General features: G+C 28.1%; 3 protein-coding genes across 10 annotated transcripts; 2 read left to right on the top strand and 1 right to left on the bottom strand.

Annotated features, from left to right (window-relative positions):
• Window positions 1–25: 25 nt before the first annotated feature.
• LOC132929191 (protein SYS1 homolog) lies at window positions 26–1,290 on the top strand. Of its 4 annotated transcripts, none has more exons than XM_060994363.1 (5): window positions 26–234; window positions 331–509; window positions 591–783; window positions 844–908; window positions 972–1,290. In XM_060994363.1, the coding sequence occupies exons 2-5, from the start codon at window positions 442–444 to the stop codon at window positions 1,213–1,215; spliced, it is 570 nt and encodes a 189-aa protein (XP_060850346.1). In that variant the 5' UTR covers window positions 26–234; window positions 331–441; the 3' UTR covers window positions 1,216–1,290. The 4 variants fall into 4 exon arrangements, with proteins under 4 accessions (XP_060850346.1, XP_060850347.1, XP_060850345.1 ...); XM_060994364.1 differs by having other exon boundaries at window positions 26–249; XM_060994362.1 differs by having other exon boundaries at window positions 26–261.
• LOC132929184 (probable RNA helicase armi) lies at window positions 1,250–7,970 on the bottom strand. Its single transcript, XM_060994337.1, has 15 exons — window positions 7,207–7,970; window positions 6,790–7,130; window positions 6,428–6,690; window positions 6,186–6,348; window positions 5,960–6,120; window positions 5,697–5,840; window positions 5,479–5,625; window positions 4,888–5,008; window positions 4,283–4,445; window positions 3,363–3,879; window positions 2,922–3,118; window positions 2,583–2,750; window positions 2,233–2,516; window positions 1,915–2,160; window positions 1,250–1,853 (listed from the first exon to the last, which is right to left on the bottom strand). Exons 2-15 carry the CDS (start codon window positions 6,898–6,900, stop codon window positions 1,512–1,514), a joined length of 3,027 nt encoding a protein of 1,008 aa, XP_060850320.1. The 5' UTR covers window positions 6,901–7,130; window positions 7,207–7,970; the 3' UTR covers window positions 1,250–1,511.
• A 2,845-nt stretch (window positions 7,971–10,815) lies between these two features.
• Window positions 10,816–18,560, top strand: LOC132929187 (trifunctional nucleotide phosphoesterase protein YfkN). Of its 5 annotated transcripts, none has more exons than XM_060994344.1 (9): window positions 10,816–11,068; window positions 12,511–12,677; window positions 13,802–14,033; window positions 14,098–14,184; window positions 14,268–14,822; window positions 16,252–16,515; window positions 16,692–16,942; window positions 17,012–17,139; window positions 17,223–18,560. In XM_060994344.1, exons 2-9 carry the CDS (start codon window positions 12,546–12,548, stop codon window positions 17,587–17,589), a joined length of 2,016 nt encoding a protein of 671 aa, XP_060850327.1. In that variant the 5' UTR covers window positions 10,816–11,068; window positions 12,511–12,545; the 3' UTR covers window positions 17,590–18,560. The 5 variants fall into 5 exon arrangements, with proteins under 5 accessions (XP_060850327.1, XP_060850331.1, XP_060850330.1 ...); XM_060994346.1 differs by lacking the exon at window positions 10,816–11,068 and adding an exon at window positions 11,099–11,544; XM_060994345.1 differs by lacking the exon at window positions 10,816–11,068 and adding an exon at window positions 11,099–11,581.
• Window positions 18,561–19,691: the final 1,131 nt, after the last annotated feature.

The raw sequence follows: 19,691 nt of genomic DNA, 5'->3' as shown, positions 1-19,691 counted from the left end.
CCTTCCAAATAAATGTGATAAGGAATATCAACAAACCTTGCACTACGAACGGTCCACAAGTTGTAGACACAACACTTTCGTCTTATAATAGTTAAAAGTGTTAATATTATACGATAGTTCTTTACACTTCTGGTTTCAGCGATTGGAATTTGGATGTTGTTGTTACAAAATAGAAAAAATTAAAAATTATACTATGTCCATTACTGTTACATCTATTCTGTGCTTCAGCCATCTGTAAGTCTTGACGAGGTTTGACAAGATGTAAAGTTCGTAAAAAACCTTTTCAATCAATCATTAGAACGGTAAAGCTCATTTTTCTAATCACGACAGTTTCCTCAATCTGGTCGGTTTCAACACTTTGAACAACTGAAACAAGCAACGATCCATCAAAATCAGTGTTTAACCTATTGCATCGTACAGCTTACACGGACAATTGTATTTATGAGGACGTTTCATTTTCCAACCATGTCCATATCACTGTGGTCGATACTGAATAGATTTAACACCGAGTGAGTAAATTAAAATGTTGCAATGTCAACTATAAACTATATAGCATTTAATAGTGTCAACATTTGACATTTCATCTCTAGTAAATCTGCATCGTACAGCCGCCTATCGACTGGCACTGGACACTTTCGTATCACTGTTTGGGACCCCGTGTTGATTGTTGCTCAAATAGTGTCTGTCCAATGTCTTTACTACTTCACCATGTGTGTTTGGATCACTATTATCAGCTATGTGGTTGGCACTTCAAGATCATTGGATATCATATTTGAATTTAAAGTACTTAGTAACAATAAAATATTATTTTACATACTTATTATAATCTGCCTACTATTGCAGGAATTGAGTAAGGTTAACAGTGAAAAATTTGTTATTGCTGTTTTTGCATTGAATGCACTTAGTGGGTGAGTGTAAGGTTGATAATATATCTGACAAAACAATAAACATTTAAATTTGTTACTGTTTAGGGCTACATTCATTTGGCGTGTTGTTGAACGATATCGATTGTGTTTAGATTTTTCTTGTACAATACACACCATACACTTGGCAGCTTGTATGTGGTATAACAGGACACTGCCTACTCCATATTGGTGGTTACTAAATGCTTCGTGTGCAGCAATCACTTGTATATGCGCTGAATTTCTGTGCATGCGGACAGAATTAAACACTATACCTGTAAATAGTGGACAAACGCCAAAAGTTGATTTGTAAATATTGATTTTTAAATAACTAAAAACGCTTAGGATAAATTTAAAAAATATTAACATGTTATTTATTGCAAAGTCAGTCATAGTTGTTTTATTTTTATCCATAAATATTACAGAACATAAGTTAAAAATATAAAGTTATAAAAACTAAACGTAAAATTAATATTGGCTGTGAAATAACAATATAATATATATTATTAATTATTAATTAAATAACATAATTTTAATTATCACTATTATAACAATAAAATTTAAATTGTGAAAAACTGAGGTAGTTTAGTTTTTGATTAAGTATTCAGATTATTTCTGGTATTCAGTAACATTACACCCTATATAGTTATCATTTTTGATTGCTTGTGACAGTATATACTTCCAATAATAATTCATTTGCATTGTTGATGGATTTCCAATAATTATGAGCAATGCTTTTGCTCTAGACAATGCAACATTGGTGCGTTCTTTAGCAGTAAGAAAACCGAGGTTAAATTTCTTATCCTTTTCGCTTCCTGCTGTGGATTTGCTCCTAACTATAGATATCATAATAATCATTCTCTCTTGACCCTGGAACATTTCTACTGTACCTGTTTTTGGTAATTTAATATCTGGATGGTACATTTTCAGTAACTCATTAATTTTGGCAACCTAAATCACAAAAAAAATTAATATATAAGTTTGTATAAAATTTAACATTGTAATTATTTACTTGAGAAGCGTATGGAGTGATAATTCCAATGTCATCAGCAGATATTCCAGACTTCATCAATCTAGTAAAGTACAATAAGACTTGGAAAGCTTCATGGGGATTAAACCATGAAGGACTACTAGGATCTTGGCTGTCTTCGCCAACTACACCATGCACAATAACTGGTCCTTTACAATCTATTTCCCAATGAGCGTTTTCATTCAAATTATTTAATAATATTCTTTCCGGTGCGTTATCATTCAATATCTATAATAAGTAGTATTTAAAGAACATTATATGATTATTATTATATCTTTTAAATATGTTATCATTACTTACAGTTGGCACTAATAATGATTTATAAAATAATTTGTTGTAATTCAATACAATTTCTGGCAATGCCCGATAATTCTGAATTAAGTGTGTAATAAGTTTTGGGTTAAAACCATTGTGTTCTGGAAAAATATCAGTATCTCTCAGGTATGATGGGTAATTAATAAAACGAGATAACATGGACAATCCCAGACCAGAGATTTTTGCTAAAATTGACATAACAACAGGTCCTAATTGTTTGGGATCTCCAGCCATTACAACTTGTCCATCTCTGTATGGATCCAAAAATGCTATAAAATCATTTTCAATAGTAAAAATATTTAAAAAAAAAAAAATCTAAATTATTAGACACATACAAAGTGGTAATAACATTTCTGGTTCTGTTGATTGTCCAGCTTCATCTATAAATATATGAGTGAAAGTTCCACTTTTTAAGCCCATCATATACAATAATCCAGCTGTGCCTTCAGTGGCAAGAACTATTCGTAATTTGAGAATATCGTGTTTTTTAATTAACCTAGAATCTGAGAAATGTATATATTTAAATTATAGTAATTGCGTTACAACATAGATAAATTTCAGTTTTGGAGTAATTGATGTGATATAAGACACTTAATTTAAATAATATAAGTGATTTAACATCAACTTAATTATCATAATATATTATCAAATACATAATTATTATTTTCTGTTACCTATTTCACCATTGCTATATGAACTGTCAAGTTCAGGTAAAACACAATATTCATCATAATCCATGTTATAAGACAAACTAATAAAATGATTATAGCCAACTAAACGCTTCATAATAGAGTTATCAAATAAACCCGAGTTTACAAGTTTAGACAGTAACATGTCAACAGCAGAATTGGTTGGAGCACAAATCAACAATCTAAAAACAGTTAAATATGAAAAGTTTACTGACCAATATCACAAAAGATAGGTGGACTATTACAATGTTAGTTAAGTGGCAACAGTGAAACCAGTACTTTCTGATGGCCCATAAATATTATTTTATTTGATATAAATAATTAAATATAGTTCTGTAAAGCTTCTAATTAAACTTCACAAGGGGATGGGCACCTTAATACAGTTATGTTTAAAAAAAAATTGAACAAAGAAATTAAAATACTAACTTGCTTTTAGGGAATTCTTTATAAACTTGAATGATGCTTTCTGTCATGGTTATTGTTTTACCAGTGCCAGGAGGTCCATAAATAATGTAAGGCATTGGTCTCCCTTCACCTTTCAGAATATTAATAACAGCACTTTTTTGTTCTAAATTCAGTTTATTATTAAACCATCTGATTTTTTGCACAATCTTTGGTTGTGGTAATAGGGTATTGCTATCTTTTTTCAAATTATTCTCATAGGTGTTATCTGCATTTATCTTATCATGGCTTAAGATCTTCAATTTTGATGGTTGGTATTCCAAGGAATCCCTGTATGGAAACAAGAACGATTCGCCTAATCTATTCTTTTTCCACATTTCATTGATGACTTCATGTTGTTTTCGATACATCATTCTGGCATTGAAAAAATTGACACTATAATCCCAATGGCCACATATACTGTGAAATTCTGGATCGAATTTTAACCACACTTCATTTGCTAAAACCTTATGAATTATTCCTTCATAGCGTCCACATTCACCTAGTTACAAATTAATCATCTTAATGTCTATTAAAATGTAACATTTTTAATAAAATACAATCACTCGTACCAAACTTTACTTCTTAAATTGTATAATAATAAAAAAAAAAATGATTAATTTTAGAAGTTACTTAGTAAAGTCAAATCACGATAACTCCAAGTTGAAGGGAGATAAAAATTTGATAAAAGATATGTATTATTTGAGATATCTAACTTAAATTTGTATTAATTTATATTTCTATGGGAATAAAAAAAAATTCAAGTTATCAAGTTTTTCGAGTTATTGCAACTCAACTGTACTATAATACATAAAGTTATAATAACCATAATATTCTATTAATAATTGTTACAATAAAATATAAATTAAACCAATAGATATTAGTCTGTTTAGAAAAATATTTACCTAATCTTTTAGTACAATTTGGTGGATCTGTAACAACTATTCGATCACCAGCAATTAATGAGGGTCGTTGCTCAGACAGATCAGGTATTTTTAGAACTAAATATTCACCTGCATTTTCAAAATGTATTCTTTCTTGAGCATATTTTTGAAGAGCGGCTGTTATCTAAAATTAGTAAATATAATATATTGTAATTTAGTTTAACAGGCAATTGATTACATGTAGAAATCTAAGCATAGCAGTGTCAAATATAAAGTGCAAGTCTGAGTAAATAATTAGTAATATGATATTACTTATTTTTTTGTATTAAATTTGATGAATCATTTATTTCTTTTTTTAATTTAAATATACTAAGTATTTACCAATATTTGTTTTTATTTTTTGGAAAAAAATAATTTTTAAATATTAATGCAAATTACAATAGCAATTATCAACTTTAGGGGGCATATATTAGAATAATTTAAACATAAATATTTCCAGAAAATTACTATAAAAGATTAATTTTATATTTTAAATCATAGCACTGTTGGCACCACACATTGTTATAGTATTGTTAATTGTTAATTTTACATGTACATGTTAATAACAAATTGGTAAATATACTTACTTCTACTTCTTCCATGAATAAAAGAGTATGATATTTTGCTTTGTAATTTTCATAGGTAAGAATTTCAAAAGCAGCTGGATACAATTTTTGAATGTTCTCTTTAACTTCAGTTCTTACACTTCTAATTTAAAAATTAATAATTATTATTTCAATTCATGAACACTAAACAATACTATGATTAATTAACTTTAAATAATAGTTTTATTATATTTAAATTAAATAAATAAATGGAGTTGTCTAAGCTGAACAATAATCTATAACTATATTTGAGTACTTTCACTTGATCATGATTAAATAGATACTTAATAGCATAACTAAATGATTACCAAAAGATTTATTTAGGATAAATAACAGATTTACAGTTCTGTATTATAATTGAACCCCATAGTATTTTTATGCTCTCAGAAAAGTCCGTAGTTAGGTAATAATTGTTAAAAAGTATACATAATAATTAATAATGTATACTGTAAAACTACACTTTTAACTCAATTTAACAAAAACATTTTTTAAGTCAGGTTAGGTTAGATTTTAAATGCTAATAATTAATTAAGGGTAATTTAAAAATATAAATGTAAATAAAAAGTGTATTACTGATTGAATATTCCATTTTCCAACCAGTAACATTTTGTTAACTGAGATGGAATATTCCACTGTGCTAAACGGACTGTTGGAAACTGTGCTTTATTGCCTTTTCGAATACCGGGAACTATTGGATCATTTTGCAATTCAAATAACCTTCTATAATAGTTAAAATATAATGAATTACAAGCTTATGATAAATTGATTTTTATTAAGACATTTATACTTACTGCATATCAATATCTTTCCTAGAATAAGCACTCGGATTACACGGAAGAATTATTCTTGAATCAGTAACATCAATGTTTATGCCTACTTTGTAAGTAATATCTTCAAAAATAAATTCAACTTTTTCAGTAGATTTTCCTAAATACCTTGAAAAAAAAAACTGTTAGTATCATGAGAATCAAATATTATATCAACAACATATTTTGTTTAGTATTATTTTTCATTAATGATTATTACAATACAAACATGTACAAGGATAACATACTTTCCTTTGAGAGTAATGTCAAAAATATATTCAGACTGCACTCCAATTATTATAGGCAACTTATTTTTATTAACAATTGACAGTTGTACTTTGTTTCCTTGCATGGTTTGATAATCATTTAATGTTTTCTCCTCAACATAGCTGTTATTTCTAAATAATATCTAGTACATAAAGTAAAATAATAGTATAATAATAAGTTGATGAAAGAGAAATTAAATATTAATACCTGTATAATAGTTTCTTGTTCAAAACCAATTACTTTAGGCATGTCACCTAATACTTCAATAGTCATTTGATTATCGTTATCATTATCTTCAACAATATCATCGACTTTGGAAGTTGGTCCATTATCATCGAGGAGAACACGGACAGACTCGTTTGCTCTGATTCTAAAAATATTATTTATTAGCATGATTAACAATGGTTGTAGATAATTTAATTATTTAAGCATATGGTTACAGAACATACATATTGGCCTGATGACGAGGGCCATCTTTGGATAGGAAACAACTTGCAACCTTCCATTCTGTATTGTTAGAGTTCTTTTCTCTGTAGAGTGATATCCTGACTGGACTGTTGAGCTCTATGTATGGAAAGTTACGAATTTCTTTCTCGGTTTTTGGCTGATAATGGTATTTGTTGTCAATGAGACACTTGTCAGTGTCCAATATTTTTGTAACTATACCGTTCACATATCTGATATCCAACGATGGGTTCAAAATACACGATATCTAAACATAAAATCACATCATATTAGCAGGGGTGTGCATTACATGGGTATTATTTATATCAATAAGTAAACTTGTCCATTAGGCGACGATGGATCTTACCCAAAAATCATTTTCTGGTGACACGTCTCTTTCAAAACAAATATTATTCGGCAGTTCAGATACATCGGTTTTTCCGGTCACCCAACTCCAGATGTTGTTCAGCAAGGACATGGTGTCCACACGAAAATACGAAGAGTGGTATACTAATTTAAAACGCTGCTTCGGGTAACCAGTTGCACGAAATCAATATGTGAGCAACTCAGTGAAAAATTTAAAAGGATATTCGCAGATTAAGACGACGTCTTGTATAGAGTATACACTACACTACACATTGACCATATTTTCATCGTGTCTCGGACACACAAAATTGTTGATAATCGGACAGTGGACAAAACTACAGACTGACAAACACACACAGTATATTATGAAAATTGCAACGTAAGGTTTTAGTTGATAATGAAATTATCTATTATTTACCCGACGAGTCACTGGAACTGGGAAAAAACCAAATTGTGTAACTACATATTAATATCATCAATATCTCAGTGGTAATAAAATTCAATAATAATTCCTGTGTACGTCGCTGATTGTTGAGATTTACAACCGACATTCCTACAATTCAATTCACTGTCCCGTCTGTCCTAATCCTCATAGAAAAAGAAAACGGACTTACGAACAATACATCTATTGTATACATTTGAGTATTAAATACATCTGTGGAATAGTGTGAAATTGAAATACCGGAATAAGCCATGTGCCGTGAGCATGTATATATTATTTCAGTTTGATAATATGACGGTATAACACGGTACAATTTATTATTGTTAACGCGGTTAAAAAAGTATCCGTTATATTGTTTGTGCACGGAAGGGAACTTACTTTTTGAACCGCAGCGCTACCTGATGACAACAAATATTAAAACGAAACAAGCTAATAGGTAATAGTCAATACTCAATAGGTATAGTCTTTACCATGAAGACTAGAATAGCTAATATCTAATCTTCATGGCCTTCACACTCGTTACAGACTTACACTTTACAGTTATATCTAAATGCAGTGGCGTAGCCAGGATTTGTATTGTTTTTGTCCTAATTAAAACCACTCGGCGGTTACGTACCACCTAGATCCCGCGACAAGTAGATCCACGTACGTCAACTGGATCCCTTTGGACATTTAGAACCTCAAAGATATTTTAGATTCCATATTAACATAATATCCCACGTCATTTAGATACCCAGATATCAGCGGTAATTTTTAAAACTTGTCTAAAAAAATACTTAAATAACAATTTAAATTTTAAAAATATTATGAAGTATAAGTAAGTTACATGGTTAGTAAAATCTCCCATTAATCTTCCATTAATTATGATATTAGATTCGATGTTTTAAATAAGTAGTAACGTTTCATTATATTCTAATATACACGATATATGAATTATCGATTATATAGAATTTATATAAAATTTATATATAATAACTACTTGGAGTCATTTTATAACAAGTCAAAGAATTTTTTTTTTCAAAACTATTTTATTATAATACTTTTTAAAAAGTTAATATTTCTCGTTTCTTGATCTAAATAATTATTTAATTGGTATTTAATAAATAAATGTATGCAAGGTAACTATAAGATAAGAATAACAGTGTTAGGTAATTTTCCACACCACCTTTATTATTAAACGACGTACAATAACATTGTCCGTATTGTTTAATAACTTTATGAGGTATTACACGAAGCACGTTTTTTTTATTGTGGTGTCCCCAGTAGGCCTAATCCACATCTTAAGCGAGAACGCATCATAATATGCAGAGGCGTATTTAGGTAGGGACGTATAGTGGCGTAGTGACGTCAATCATTTAATATTTTTCAAAACAAATGTGTGCCATACTGCCATAGAGAAATATAATACTATAGTATTTATATAACATGGTGTTCTATGGTATTAACAGTTTCACCATTATGCGGCGTAGAAGTTTTTTAGTTTTTTTTTACTGCGGGGAGGCGGCAAAATATGTATTGCCCTTATCCTAAAATTCCTAAATACGTCACTGATCATATGAATGCATTCAAATAATAAAAAAAAAATATACAACTTAAACTATGTAGATATTAATAATACTACCTATATAATTTATTAAAATAAGGAAACCTAGGAATAAAAATACGGTTTTTGCTTTTGTACAAGCTTCAAAAACGGGTAATGTGTATACCTAATATAGTCGTATATAGTGGTTATTTTTTCGGGCATGGACCAATTGCGTCTAAAACAAAATTTTTATACTAGGGTCAATATACCAATTGCGCTGCATATATTTTAGGGTCAGTGTACCAAATATTATGTATTATATTATATTATATGTGTTCAAGATATAATATGATTATCATTTATCGCGATATTTCGAGACCAAGTTCGACGACCTTTGTACGGAATAAGATCGGCAAGTTCAACTGTATCATCATAGGTAATAAAGATTACGGCATAATGCGGTGGTAATGCCATCAGCACGCCTGCAATTATTGTTTATTTATAATCAATAGATACTGTAGATAGAAGAACACATTATTGATGATACCCAATATAAATATAAATCATATTGATAGGTACCCAATACTTATGTCTTGTTAGTCGTTTAGAATTAGTTTGAGTTGTTTGACGTTACAATATGGATCGTTTTACAAAAGCTTTTAGTGAAAAAGGTAAACCGTTATTAGTTCTTAATGAGTTTAAGTTTCAAAAATGTACTATCTCAAAAAATGGAATAAAATGGAGATGTACAATTAAATCGTGTACTTCGAATTTTTTATGTGATGTAAGTGAAACGATGCTTTTAAAATCTAATTTTGATCATAACCACGAAGCAAGTTCAAATAATAATAGACAAATTGTTGCTAATTCATTACGAATACATACAAGGGTGAGAATTTATTGCTTATAAACTACAGTATGTTGAATATAATATGTTTTTCTACAAAATCAAATTTACAATTTTTATGTAGTTGTGACAAAATATTTGTCGATGGAACATTTGAATTTTGTTCTAAATATTTTTACCAACTTTTTACGATACATGGTTTGAAAAATGATCACTATATTCCACTTATATTTTCTTTACTGCCAAATAAACTATCAAAAACATACGAATATTTATTTCGAGTTTTAATTAGTAAATGTGCAACATTCAATCTTGATTTTAATCCAAAAACAGTCGTTGCCGATTTCGAACAAAGTATACATTTTGCAGTTAAACAAGTCTGGCCATCAATACTACTAGTAGGGTGTCGATTTCATTTATCACAAGCTTGGTGGAGGAATATTCAAAGTATGTATACTTATAAATAAATATGTATAATAAATAAACCGGACTTTTGTTCGTAGATTCATTTTTACCAAGTAATTTGCAATTATGCTCAAAAGTAAATAATTTTGAAAATCACAGATTAGAAGATAAATCATAGAATATAGTTTTTAATCTTACTGTACAAATATCTAGTTAAATATCAAATTAATATTAAGAAAGACATTTGTTAGATAAGTTTTCATAGGTTCCTGCACGAGTATGCTCAGTGAGGTCTATTATTTCTGTTAAAATAGATAAATAAATACTATAGCCTATTATTTAATGTAATGCATTGATTTAAAAAAAAATTTAATTTAAAAAAGAAGAAAGAAGTTTCTGTTTTTGTATAAACAGAGAAATTGTAATAACATTTTTAACAAATAAAAAAACGTGGCTTACACAGAAAAAATACTTGTTAAATTTCACAATAATTATATGAATGAACAAAAATCAAGTGACTCAACAAAAAATAGCATGAAAATAATTCAAAAATCAAAATGTGTTCATTTTTCATTAATGGTACTCGTTTTTATTTTTATTATATATATATATATTATACATACGCTAATGTGAATTATAAGTTTAAATTTTTACATTACTATGAAATGTAATTAAATATCAAACGGTGTGTTATCATATTATTACGAGTATTTATACTTATTAAGTGAATAATAAGTCTGTAATAATTTAAATTTTCGCTCCAAATATAATAGACCAATCATAGGACCAGATTCACGGATCATATGGTATTCTTGTCGTCGAGACGTGTCAAAACGTGTTCTGGCGAACGAGATAACGACAAAGGTAAACATTGACACAACCATTGATAGTGCAATAGAAACATACATACAAAAACACCGTATCTCTATTCTGCCTTCAATCGCGGTCTAGACGGCTCCGTGGTGCGTCTGAGCTTCGATCAGTCTCCTCCTCATGTCCAAAGCCATTCGTGATCCGTCGTCGTAGTGTATCACTCGTAAACGATCAACCACCCGAAAAAGGTAAGACATTTTGATTTAATATGTGTTACGTTTTCAGTACACAGAACGTGTACGCGCGCGCTCTCTCCGCTTTTCCGCAATTCAAATGTCACAGCAGCGGTGATACGCGTGAAAAGGGGGAAAATGGTGGGAATCAAAAATCAATACCGCTCGAAAACAAACTGCGAAAACAGTAACACCCTGACCTACTTGTCCGGGGACGTCGCTCTTGTTTACTGCAATACCTATTGTTTTTTGTAATTTTTTTAGTTTTAGTTTTCGCCCTTTGTTTCGAGTGTTTTTTTAAACACAAGTGCGGCAAATGTCCATCCGATATATAATATACAATATAATATTTTATACAATAATTGTTGTCATCAATAGCATGGTGTTGCATGTGCAATATTGAACGCATAGACAAAACAATAGATATTTGTGGCCACTAGAGAGGGTAAAATGATCGGTGTTGTCTATCGGAGTCGCGTATTTGTCTCAAGGCAGGTGTTTGTCAGGTTTATTTACAACTGTACCAAGGTAGTCTGACATTTTGAATTTCATTTTTACTCCTAACATGCATCATTTGAATTGTTGCTGTTTTCATGGTTTTATGTATACTAATTTTAGAATAAACCTCGACTAACTTGACATTGACCAATTTAGTATACTATTATGTATGCTCAGTGTCTAAAATTAGGCGTGAGATTAGCTACATTTAATGTAGTATTATTAATTAAATATTCAATTTATACAAAGTTAATTGTATATTTTGTTGTATTTTTTTTTAGAATTTTTATTAGAGCTAGTTCTTATTTTAAATTTCATAAATTAGACCAACTTATTATTTGTTGACTATAATTATAATTTAGTAGACTACTAAATTCTTAAATAATTATAATAGCGTGTAGATTAAATGGGTCTTAAAGCATTTTATTAGCTTTTAAATTTTATATATTTTAGATATTACACTAATTAACTGATATTTTAACTTAAATTATTCTTTCTTTTATTTTAAATTAACTTTTTTATTGAAGTTTTAGTATTTTTTTTTTTTTTTTTTAAATAACCAGTTTTTGATATGTTCTTATATAACAATTTAAATCAACAAGGGCCTTCAATCAGTCTTGGTCATCTTTCTAGACTAGTTCTATCTTATATTTTCATTTTATTAAATTAAAAGTATAACTATCTATAATATCAAAGCTAAGTAGTAATGTTGAGAATGTATATACTATTGTAATTTATAGTCTATTCTCAGTAACTCTTGATAACAAAATTACGAGAAAATTATCGAGAGAAAAATGTTTTAATTTAAATCCAATCAACAACTTTTCAAGTATTATATTTATGTTAACATGTTATGTTCAATAATTTACAAAAAAATTGACTTAACCACATAATATGGGTGACCCTATTTTAGCCCTATTAATAATTTGAATTGATTGCCTAACACCATAATTTTGTAGTTAGTCTAACCAAAGGAGTCGACTTATCTAACAGCATGGCTACCAAATCTAGTCTAAGGTCAAAGTGGGACGAGTTTGTGGACTCTTCTACAGCTACTGCTGTTGAACTTTCTAATACAAACCAAGTGTCAACTGGGGTTCGAAATGTTGTCGGTTGGCTTAAACAGGTATATTATAATTATTTAAACAAAATGTTGAATATAACTGAACGATTTTAATTTTGTTAACTGATTAACTTTATATTTTATTAAAAACAATATATCTTTCTGATAATATTTTAACTATTATTCATAGCATACAAGAATTACTTGTTAAATATATAATTATTGTAATTTTAATAGTTAAGCAAGGAGTCTAATGGTATTGTTAAATTGTTTTACACAATACTTTTTTTCTCAAACGGTTGCACTTGCAAATCCATAAATCTCTCTTACAGGTTAAGCTATAGGACACAGAAAAATCTATATCTTTAAACATTTCGTAATTATTCAGTTTTTGTTTTATAAAATTAGCAATTTTAATCATCTAACAATTTAATACAAAGTAAAATAGGTTGTTTTTGTATCATGTATACCTATTATTTTTAAAGTAGTGTAAACAAAATGTATAAATGTTTGTAATAATTAATAAGTTATGTGTTTTATTTATTTTAATATTATAAGAAATTCCGACTTTATAGATAATTTGAAATTTTTCAATTATTATTTATAAATATACATTAAGTAATTATTTTTTTTCTTTTAATTAAATTTGAATAATAAATGTTATGACTTGGAAATTTAAATACAAGAATGATGAATATATTTTATAAAACTGTACATTTCTTAAAAATTGTGACAAATTCATTTTACATTGGGTGTTTAAAATTAGAAAAATGCTCTATTAAAGTATCTATTTGTACACTAATAAATCAAGTTCTATATAATTTTTTAATATAACGAATAAATTCTATTTTTTTTTAGAATAATAATAAAACAATGAATTTTTATTAGGTACCAGTTTTGTCAATAGTTTTATGTGTTGTTTTTCACTACCCTGTATATATTTAATCATTATTTGTAGATACTCAAATCCAATTTAATTTATCTTTTATCTAAATAGTTCTGCTTTACTAAATTATATTCTTTGTATAACAAGCAGATAAGAAGTATTATTATGATTCATTATCATATTTTATTAAAATAGCTAGTCATCATATTTCAGGATACATTATATTTCAAACTAGTCAAGTTGCTATATGATTTTTTTTTTTTAATTGTATTTAATTATTTTGTATTTTTATCATATTTAGGCATCATTAGAAGTACAACACGCTAGCCTACGAACTCTAAGTACAATGACTGATCATGTACCTGGTACAACTCCACCTCTAATAATTCTTCACTTTAATGACGTTTATAATGTTGAGCCAAGAGACCAAGAACCATGTGGAGGTGCTTCCAGGTTTTCAACAATGATCAAATCATTTGCTCAACAACAACCTATGATATTATTCAGCGGAGATGTGTTTTCTCCCAGTATATGTTAGAATAATCATTTTATTTAAAATGTATAACTTGTATTAACAACTATTATAAATATTTTCAGTAAGCACATTTACTAAAGGTGAACAAATGTCAAAAGTATTAAATGAACTCGGTACACAGTGTGCTGTTTTTGGTAACCACGAATTTGGTAAGTAATTAAAAATTAAAAATTAATTTAAAAATGGATAATGATTATAATTAGTACCTACCTATCTTTTATTTTTTTTTTAGATTTTGGCCTTGAAGTATTATCAGAACGTGTTTCTGAAACTAATTTTCCATGGCTGATGTCCAATGTTGTTGATAACGAAACTGGTAGACCTTTAGGAGATGGTAAAATAACACATCTCTTAGATTGGCATAATAAACGAATAGGACTAGTAGGCTTAGTTGAACGAGAGTGGTTAGACACTTTAGCTACTATTGATCCAGAAGAAGTAACATTCATAGATTTTGTACAAGCTGGTCGGTCTTTAGGAAAACAACTTAAAGAAGATGGCTGTGATTATGTAATAGCTCTCACACATATGCGCATGCCAAATGATATTAAATTAGCAGAAAATGTTGATGAAATTGATTTAATTCTTGGTGGCCATGATCACAATTATGATATACGAGAAATTAATGGCAGACATATTATCAAAAGCGGAACTGACTTTAGAGAATTTTCTAAAATTACTATCAACCTTGATGAACCAAATAATCCAATTGAGGTGAAAAGAATAGAAATAACTAAAGATATTGAAGAAGATGTTGCCATGAAAGAAATTTTGGATTCTTACTTAGGTTTGTAATACATAATTTTTCGCACAAACATTTGTTATCATTATTTCTAATGTATTTAATAATACCGTACCTATTAAAAATCAAAATAATCTGCTGAATACTTATTCTGTTTGTAAGTTAAACTATTTGAGAGATTGGGGAGGACCAATGTGTACTTTTTTGGAAAATTTGAATGCATTCACACAATTTTTAAATTTAATATAGCACATTGAAACAATTTGCACAAAAATAAAAACAATAGTAAACTTATAAGCTAATTCTATGGTATGTAAGTAATAAATAATACTATATCAACAAACAAATATAAGTATTCATTATACTTAGATTAATACTAATTGGATGTATTCTAATTATTATCAGACAGTCATAATGAGCATAAGTGATTCTTAGAATTATGTAGTCAATCACAACTTATTTAATTTATAAATTTGCCTATTTCTTAGCATAAAACTGTAAATATATTAAGTATTTTTAGATTGTTTAATGAAAGAATTAACAAATCAGAAATCTCAATGTTGATCAGCTCACTAGTATAGTAATACAATATTAAATTTAAAAAATAGAATTACTTAAATCAGCCTCATTAACAAGTTCACTCGGTTCATGATTTATTGTTAAAAATCTAAATATGTTAAAATAACTTTTAAAATTCTATTGTATAAATTTAATATAATATTTATAATTTATTAAATATTTTTTAATTATAACCAGCAAAAATAATTTTTCAAGAAAAAAAATTTTATTTGTATTATTCTCATTTGTAAAGTCTGTGTGGGTTGATTTTAAATGATTTTACAAATTAAATTTAATGAATAATGATTAATGACTATAGTTTTCCATTTAAAAAATTCTTGTTCTACATACATTTATTGTAATTTAAAATTATTAAATACAAATTGATTACCTATTTAGTTATCTCACCATGGGCATGTGCAAACTTGAATTTCATAGGCTGCCTATAGTATTTTTGATTCCTTTACTTAATATTTTTCCTAAAATCTAATACCAATATCTATGATAGTTTCAATTTTATTTATGATTGCTTTTGTCTATCTATCTATCTATCATAATAAGTTTTTCAATATAAATTTAAAATATTTAAAAAAAAATAATTTCTAAGATATCAATTTTAGAGCTCCAATTACAAAATTTGAGAAGTGCCCAAGCACACCAGGTATCCCTCTGTGTGCACGCCTTTATATCAAACTAAAAATCACTCATTATATTTGGGAATATTAAATTTTATATTATTAATTTATAAAAGTATCTTTCCTATTATTTATACAGTTTTTCACTTAGTTTTAACACTTAATTCAGTTTTTAATTTTTTCATGTTCAAAAGATGAATATAACTAATGTTTGTGTAAAAATTTAAAAATAATATGATAATAAAATATTATCAAATAAAAATGAATTTATCATTTTTCAGGCACAATAGAAGGAAAAATGACTGAAGTATTAGGTACATTTACTGTAGAATTAGATGGCCGTTTTAGTCAAATTAGAACTGCTGAAACAAACCTTGGAAATTGGGTGTGTGATGTTTTATTGGCAGCCACAGGAGCAGACTTAGTTATTTTAAATTCAGGAACTTTCCGATCTGATCGTATTCATCCTCCGGGAGATTTCACTTTGGGTGATCTAGTTAATATTGTACCAATGCAAGATCCTACTATCGTTATATTAGTAACAGGTAAATACAATGTGTTACAAACAAGATGTATTTTTTTATAAATTAATGTATAATGATAGTTTATATATAATACAATGAAATGTATATGATTAATTCAACTTATATTATATATTTGATATTAATGATAACATCATTCAACAATAAAAAAAATTAATCTATTTAAATTGTGTGTCTAGGACAACAGATTTTGGAAGCATTGGAAAACAGTGTTTGTAAATATCCTAAAACAGAAGGACGATTCCCTCAAGTGTCTGGAATTAGTTTTGGTTTTAATCCAGAAGCAGAACCTGGCAATAGAATTGAACCCGATTTAGTTAGAATAGGAGACGAGTATCTTGTTCCTGATCAGACCTACAAGTTAGCTACCAAATGTTATTTACATAATGGATGTGATGGATACACAATGTTAAAGAACTCTCCTGTTATTGTATGTATATATTTTCATCCTGTAATCCTAGTATTTAATTATTTATTGTCACTTAATTTTTGTGGTTAGGTAAATGAAGAAGAATGTCCTGAACTAGGATTAGCTGTCCAAAATCATTTTTCTGCTATTCAAATGCGGCAAGGTAAATCACGTCGATTATCCAAACATAGGCAAAGCCTGGTCACACTTTCTCGAAGGTTGGTTTAGTATTATATTTCTGGTTATTATGTATAATATTATATGTAATTTATATTAATTAAATAACTTTATTCTTGTATAGACATAGTTTGGTGAAGTCGATGGAAGGAAATGAATGGGAAGGTGGGCCGTCACCACTTAGAAGAGGTTCCTTAACATCACCAAGTTTATCAATCCATCATCATGGCTATTCACATTCTCCATCACCACCATCTTCTACTCATCATTTTCACCATCATCATCACAAAATAAATAGACGTGCTAGTTTTGATGATCTAGAACAACAAACTTGTCAACTATCACCAAAAGTTCAAAACAGAATTGTTAAACTTACTCCACAGCTCAGACAAGAGATGTTAATCGATCGGCAACGTTTGGAAGATGAATCTGTTATACAGGAAGTTGATGAATTAAACAATTCTCCTCTAGGCAGTTTTGATCATTCATAAACTCTACAAACATGATCCTAGTAGTAATTATGTTCTTAAATTATTTCTTGTTCCTTTTCCAGTCAAATGAATAAGGCAATTTACCATTTCCATTTTATTAATCCATTCTACACTATTCTATTATTGTTCATTATTTTTATTTCTGACTGATGATTCATCAACTATTTAATCAAAACTATTTTCAATTGAATTAATATATTGTAAAACTAGTTACTAGGTTATAAAGCTTAACATGTCCGGCCTTTAACAATGTCCATTTATTACACACAATATTTTGGAAATATTCTAGTCATGAAGATTTATAATAATTTTATTTTTTTATAATATTATAGTTTATTCGTATTTAATGAGATTACATATTTGTATTAAAATCAAAATTTTATGTAATTACTGTTATTAAATATAATTAATATTTAAAATTTACATTGTAATTATTAATGTTGTGTTAAAATTGTTGACTAGGAATTAATTATGTTATTACTTATTATTACTATTATTAAATATGTTGAGAATTTGTTCATTATTTTTCAAATTTGGGTGTTAATAAAATGTATTTATTTGCTCATAAAAAAAAATTGTTATAAATGTTTGCAGAATTGAGAATAGTTTACAGAAATTATTTTCACTATGGGCCAAGTTTACCACCAGCATGGCTGCATATACAACTGGAACATTGTTTTAGGTGGCCGGGTGGGGTGAACGGTCACATAGATCCCTCGACAGCTAGATCCCGGTGCCTAACTGACACAAGAGGATCCAATTGACACGAGATTAGCATAAGGATCTAATTGACTCATAAGGATTTTACAAATTAATTAATTTTGTAATTAGTATTAATAATTTTTAATTATCAATGTATTTAAATGCTTTTATGTTATTATATAGTACTAACACTAGTATAACAGTTGTTATCTAACATAATCCAAATAATTTTTGTTTAATAGACAATTAAAAAATATTTTCTATTATAATCTAATGTTTTAATAGTATACGCATAAATTATTTCATAAATAAAGCTTTCATAATGTTAGGTGTATAAACGAAACCTAATAAAAAATTAAAATGTAGTAACTGAAGTTTCTGAACATTTCTCTTCTCAGTTAAAATAGCCATAACTCATGTCTAGTCACCATTTTATGTTTTTTTTATATTAATCAGAATAGTATATAACTTAGTATAACTATATATAACTATAGCTACTATTATATTATTATTATTGCTTAAAACTTTTAATTTTATTCATATTCTCACCCCCAGTTTCAGAGGTAAGTCCAGTAGCGCCGATCTATATTTCATGTTATGGGGAAAAAATGCTGGTGTTAGACCCACCTACTAAAACAATGTTTAGTTAGTTACGTTCGAATGGTACTACCTATATTTATTTCTAACTATATTATACATACAAGATACTGCATAAAAACTATATTTGATTATCACCCACCCATTTTTATCATCCACCCATAAATATTTTTGGGGAATTTTCCCCAGTTCATAACCGTGTTCGACGCTACTGTTAGTACATACCAAATTTGAATATTGATAAAACTGGATATTTTAACGAAAAAAACGATTATAGGTATAGTTATCTATTTTGTTTTAAGTTATTACAAAAATATTATTTAAAGACACCAATTAGTGTATTATTTTTTAACACTAACAGAGAAGTATTCAAAATATTATGTAGATTAGTTTTAAGCTGTTTATGCCATAAACTTATTAACACCTGCAGTGGCGGCTCGTCAGGGGTCTTTGAGACGGCGACTCACCATAAAAAAAGTAGTAAAGCAATAAAAAAGTTTGAAGAAAATTGTAGTATAATTTAATATTTTTTATCTATTTTGAAAATAATTATGATGGTTTTCGATATTAATATTGATTATTGATAATATTATAATATTTTCAATTTTGTATTATAGTTTTACATTAAGAATGAGAAGATACGGGTGTCATTCAATAATAATACGGGCGAAAAATATCGATAAAAACAACTAATTAGTCGATGCTCAATGTTCTGAACAACATCTATACAATCTACAATCTACCCCGCCCTCCGCCTTGTCTTGCATATACAATTTGTATAAGTACACAATTGAGTCTCTCGA

The sequence above is a fragment of the Rhopalosiphum padi genome, chromosome 4, assembly GCF_020882245.1.
Source record: "Rhopalosiphum padi isolate XX-2018 chromosome 4, ASM2088224v1, whole genome shotgun sequence".
NCBI lineage: Eukaryota > Metazoa > Arthropoda > Insecta > Hemiptera > Aphididae > Rhopalosiphum > Rhopalosiphum padi.
Note: the sequence above shows the minus strand (reverse complement) of the source record. Positions and strands in the feature narration are given on the sequence as shown.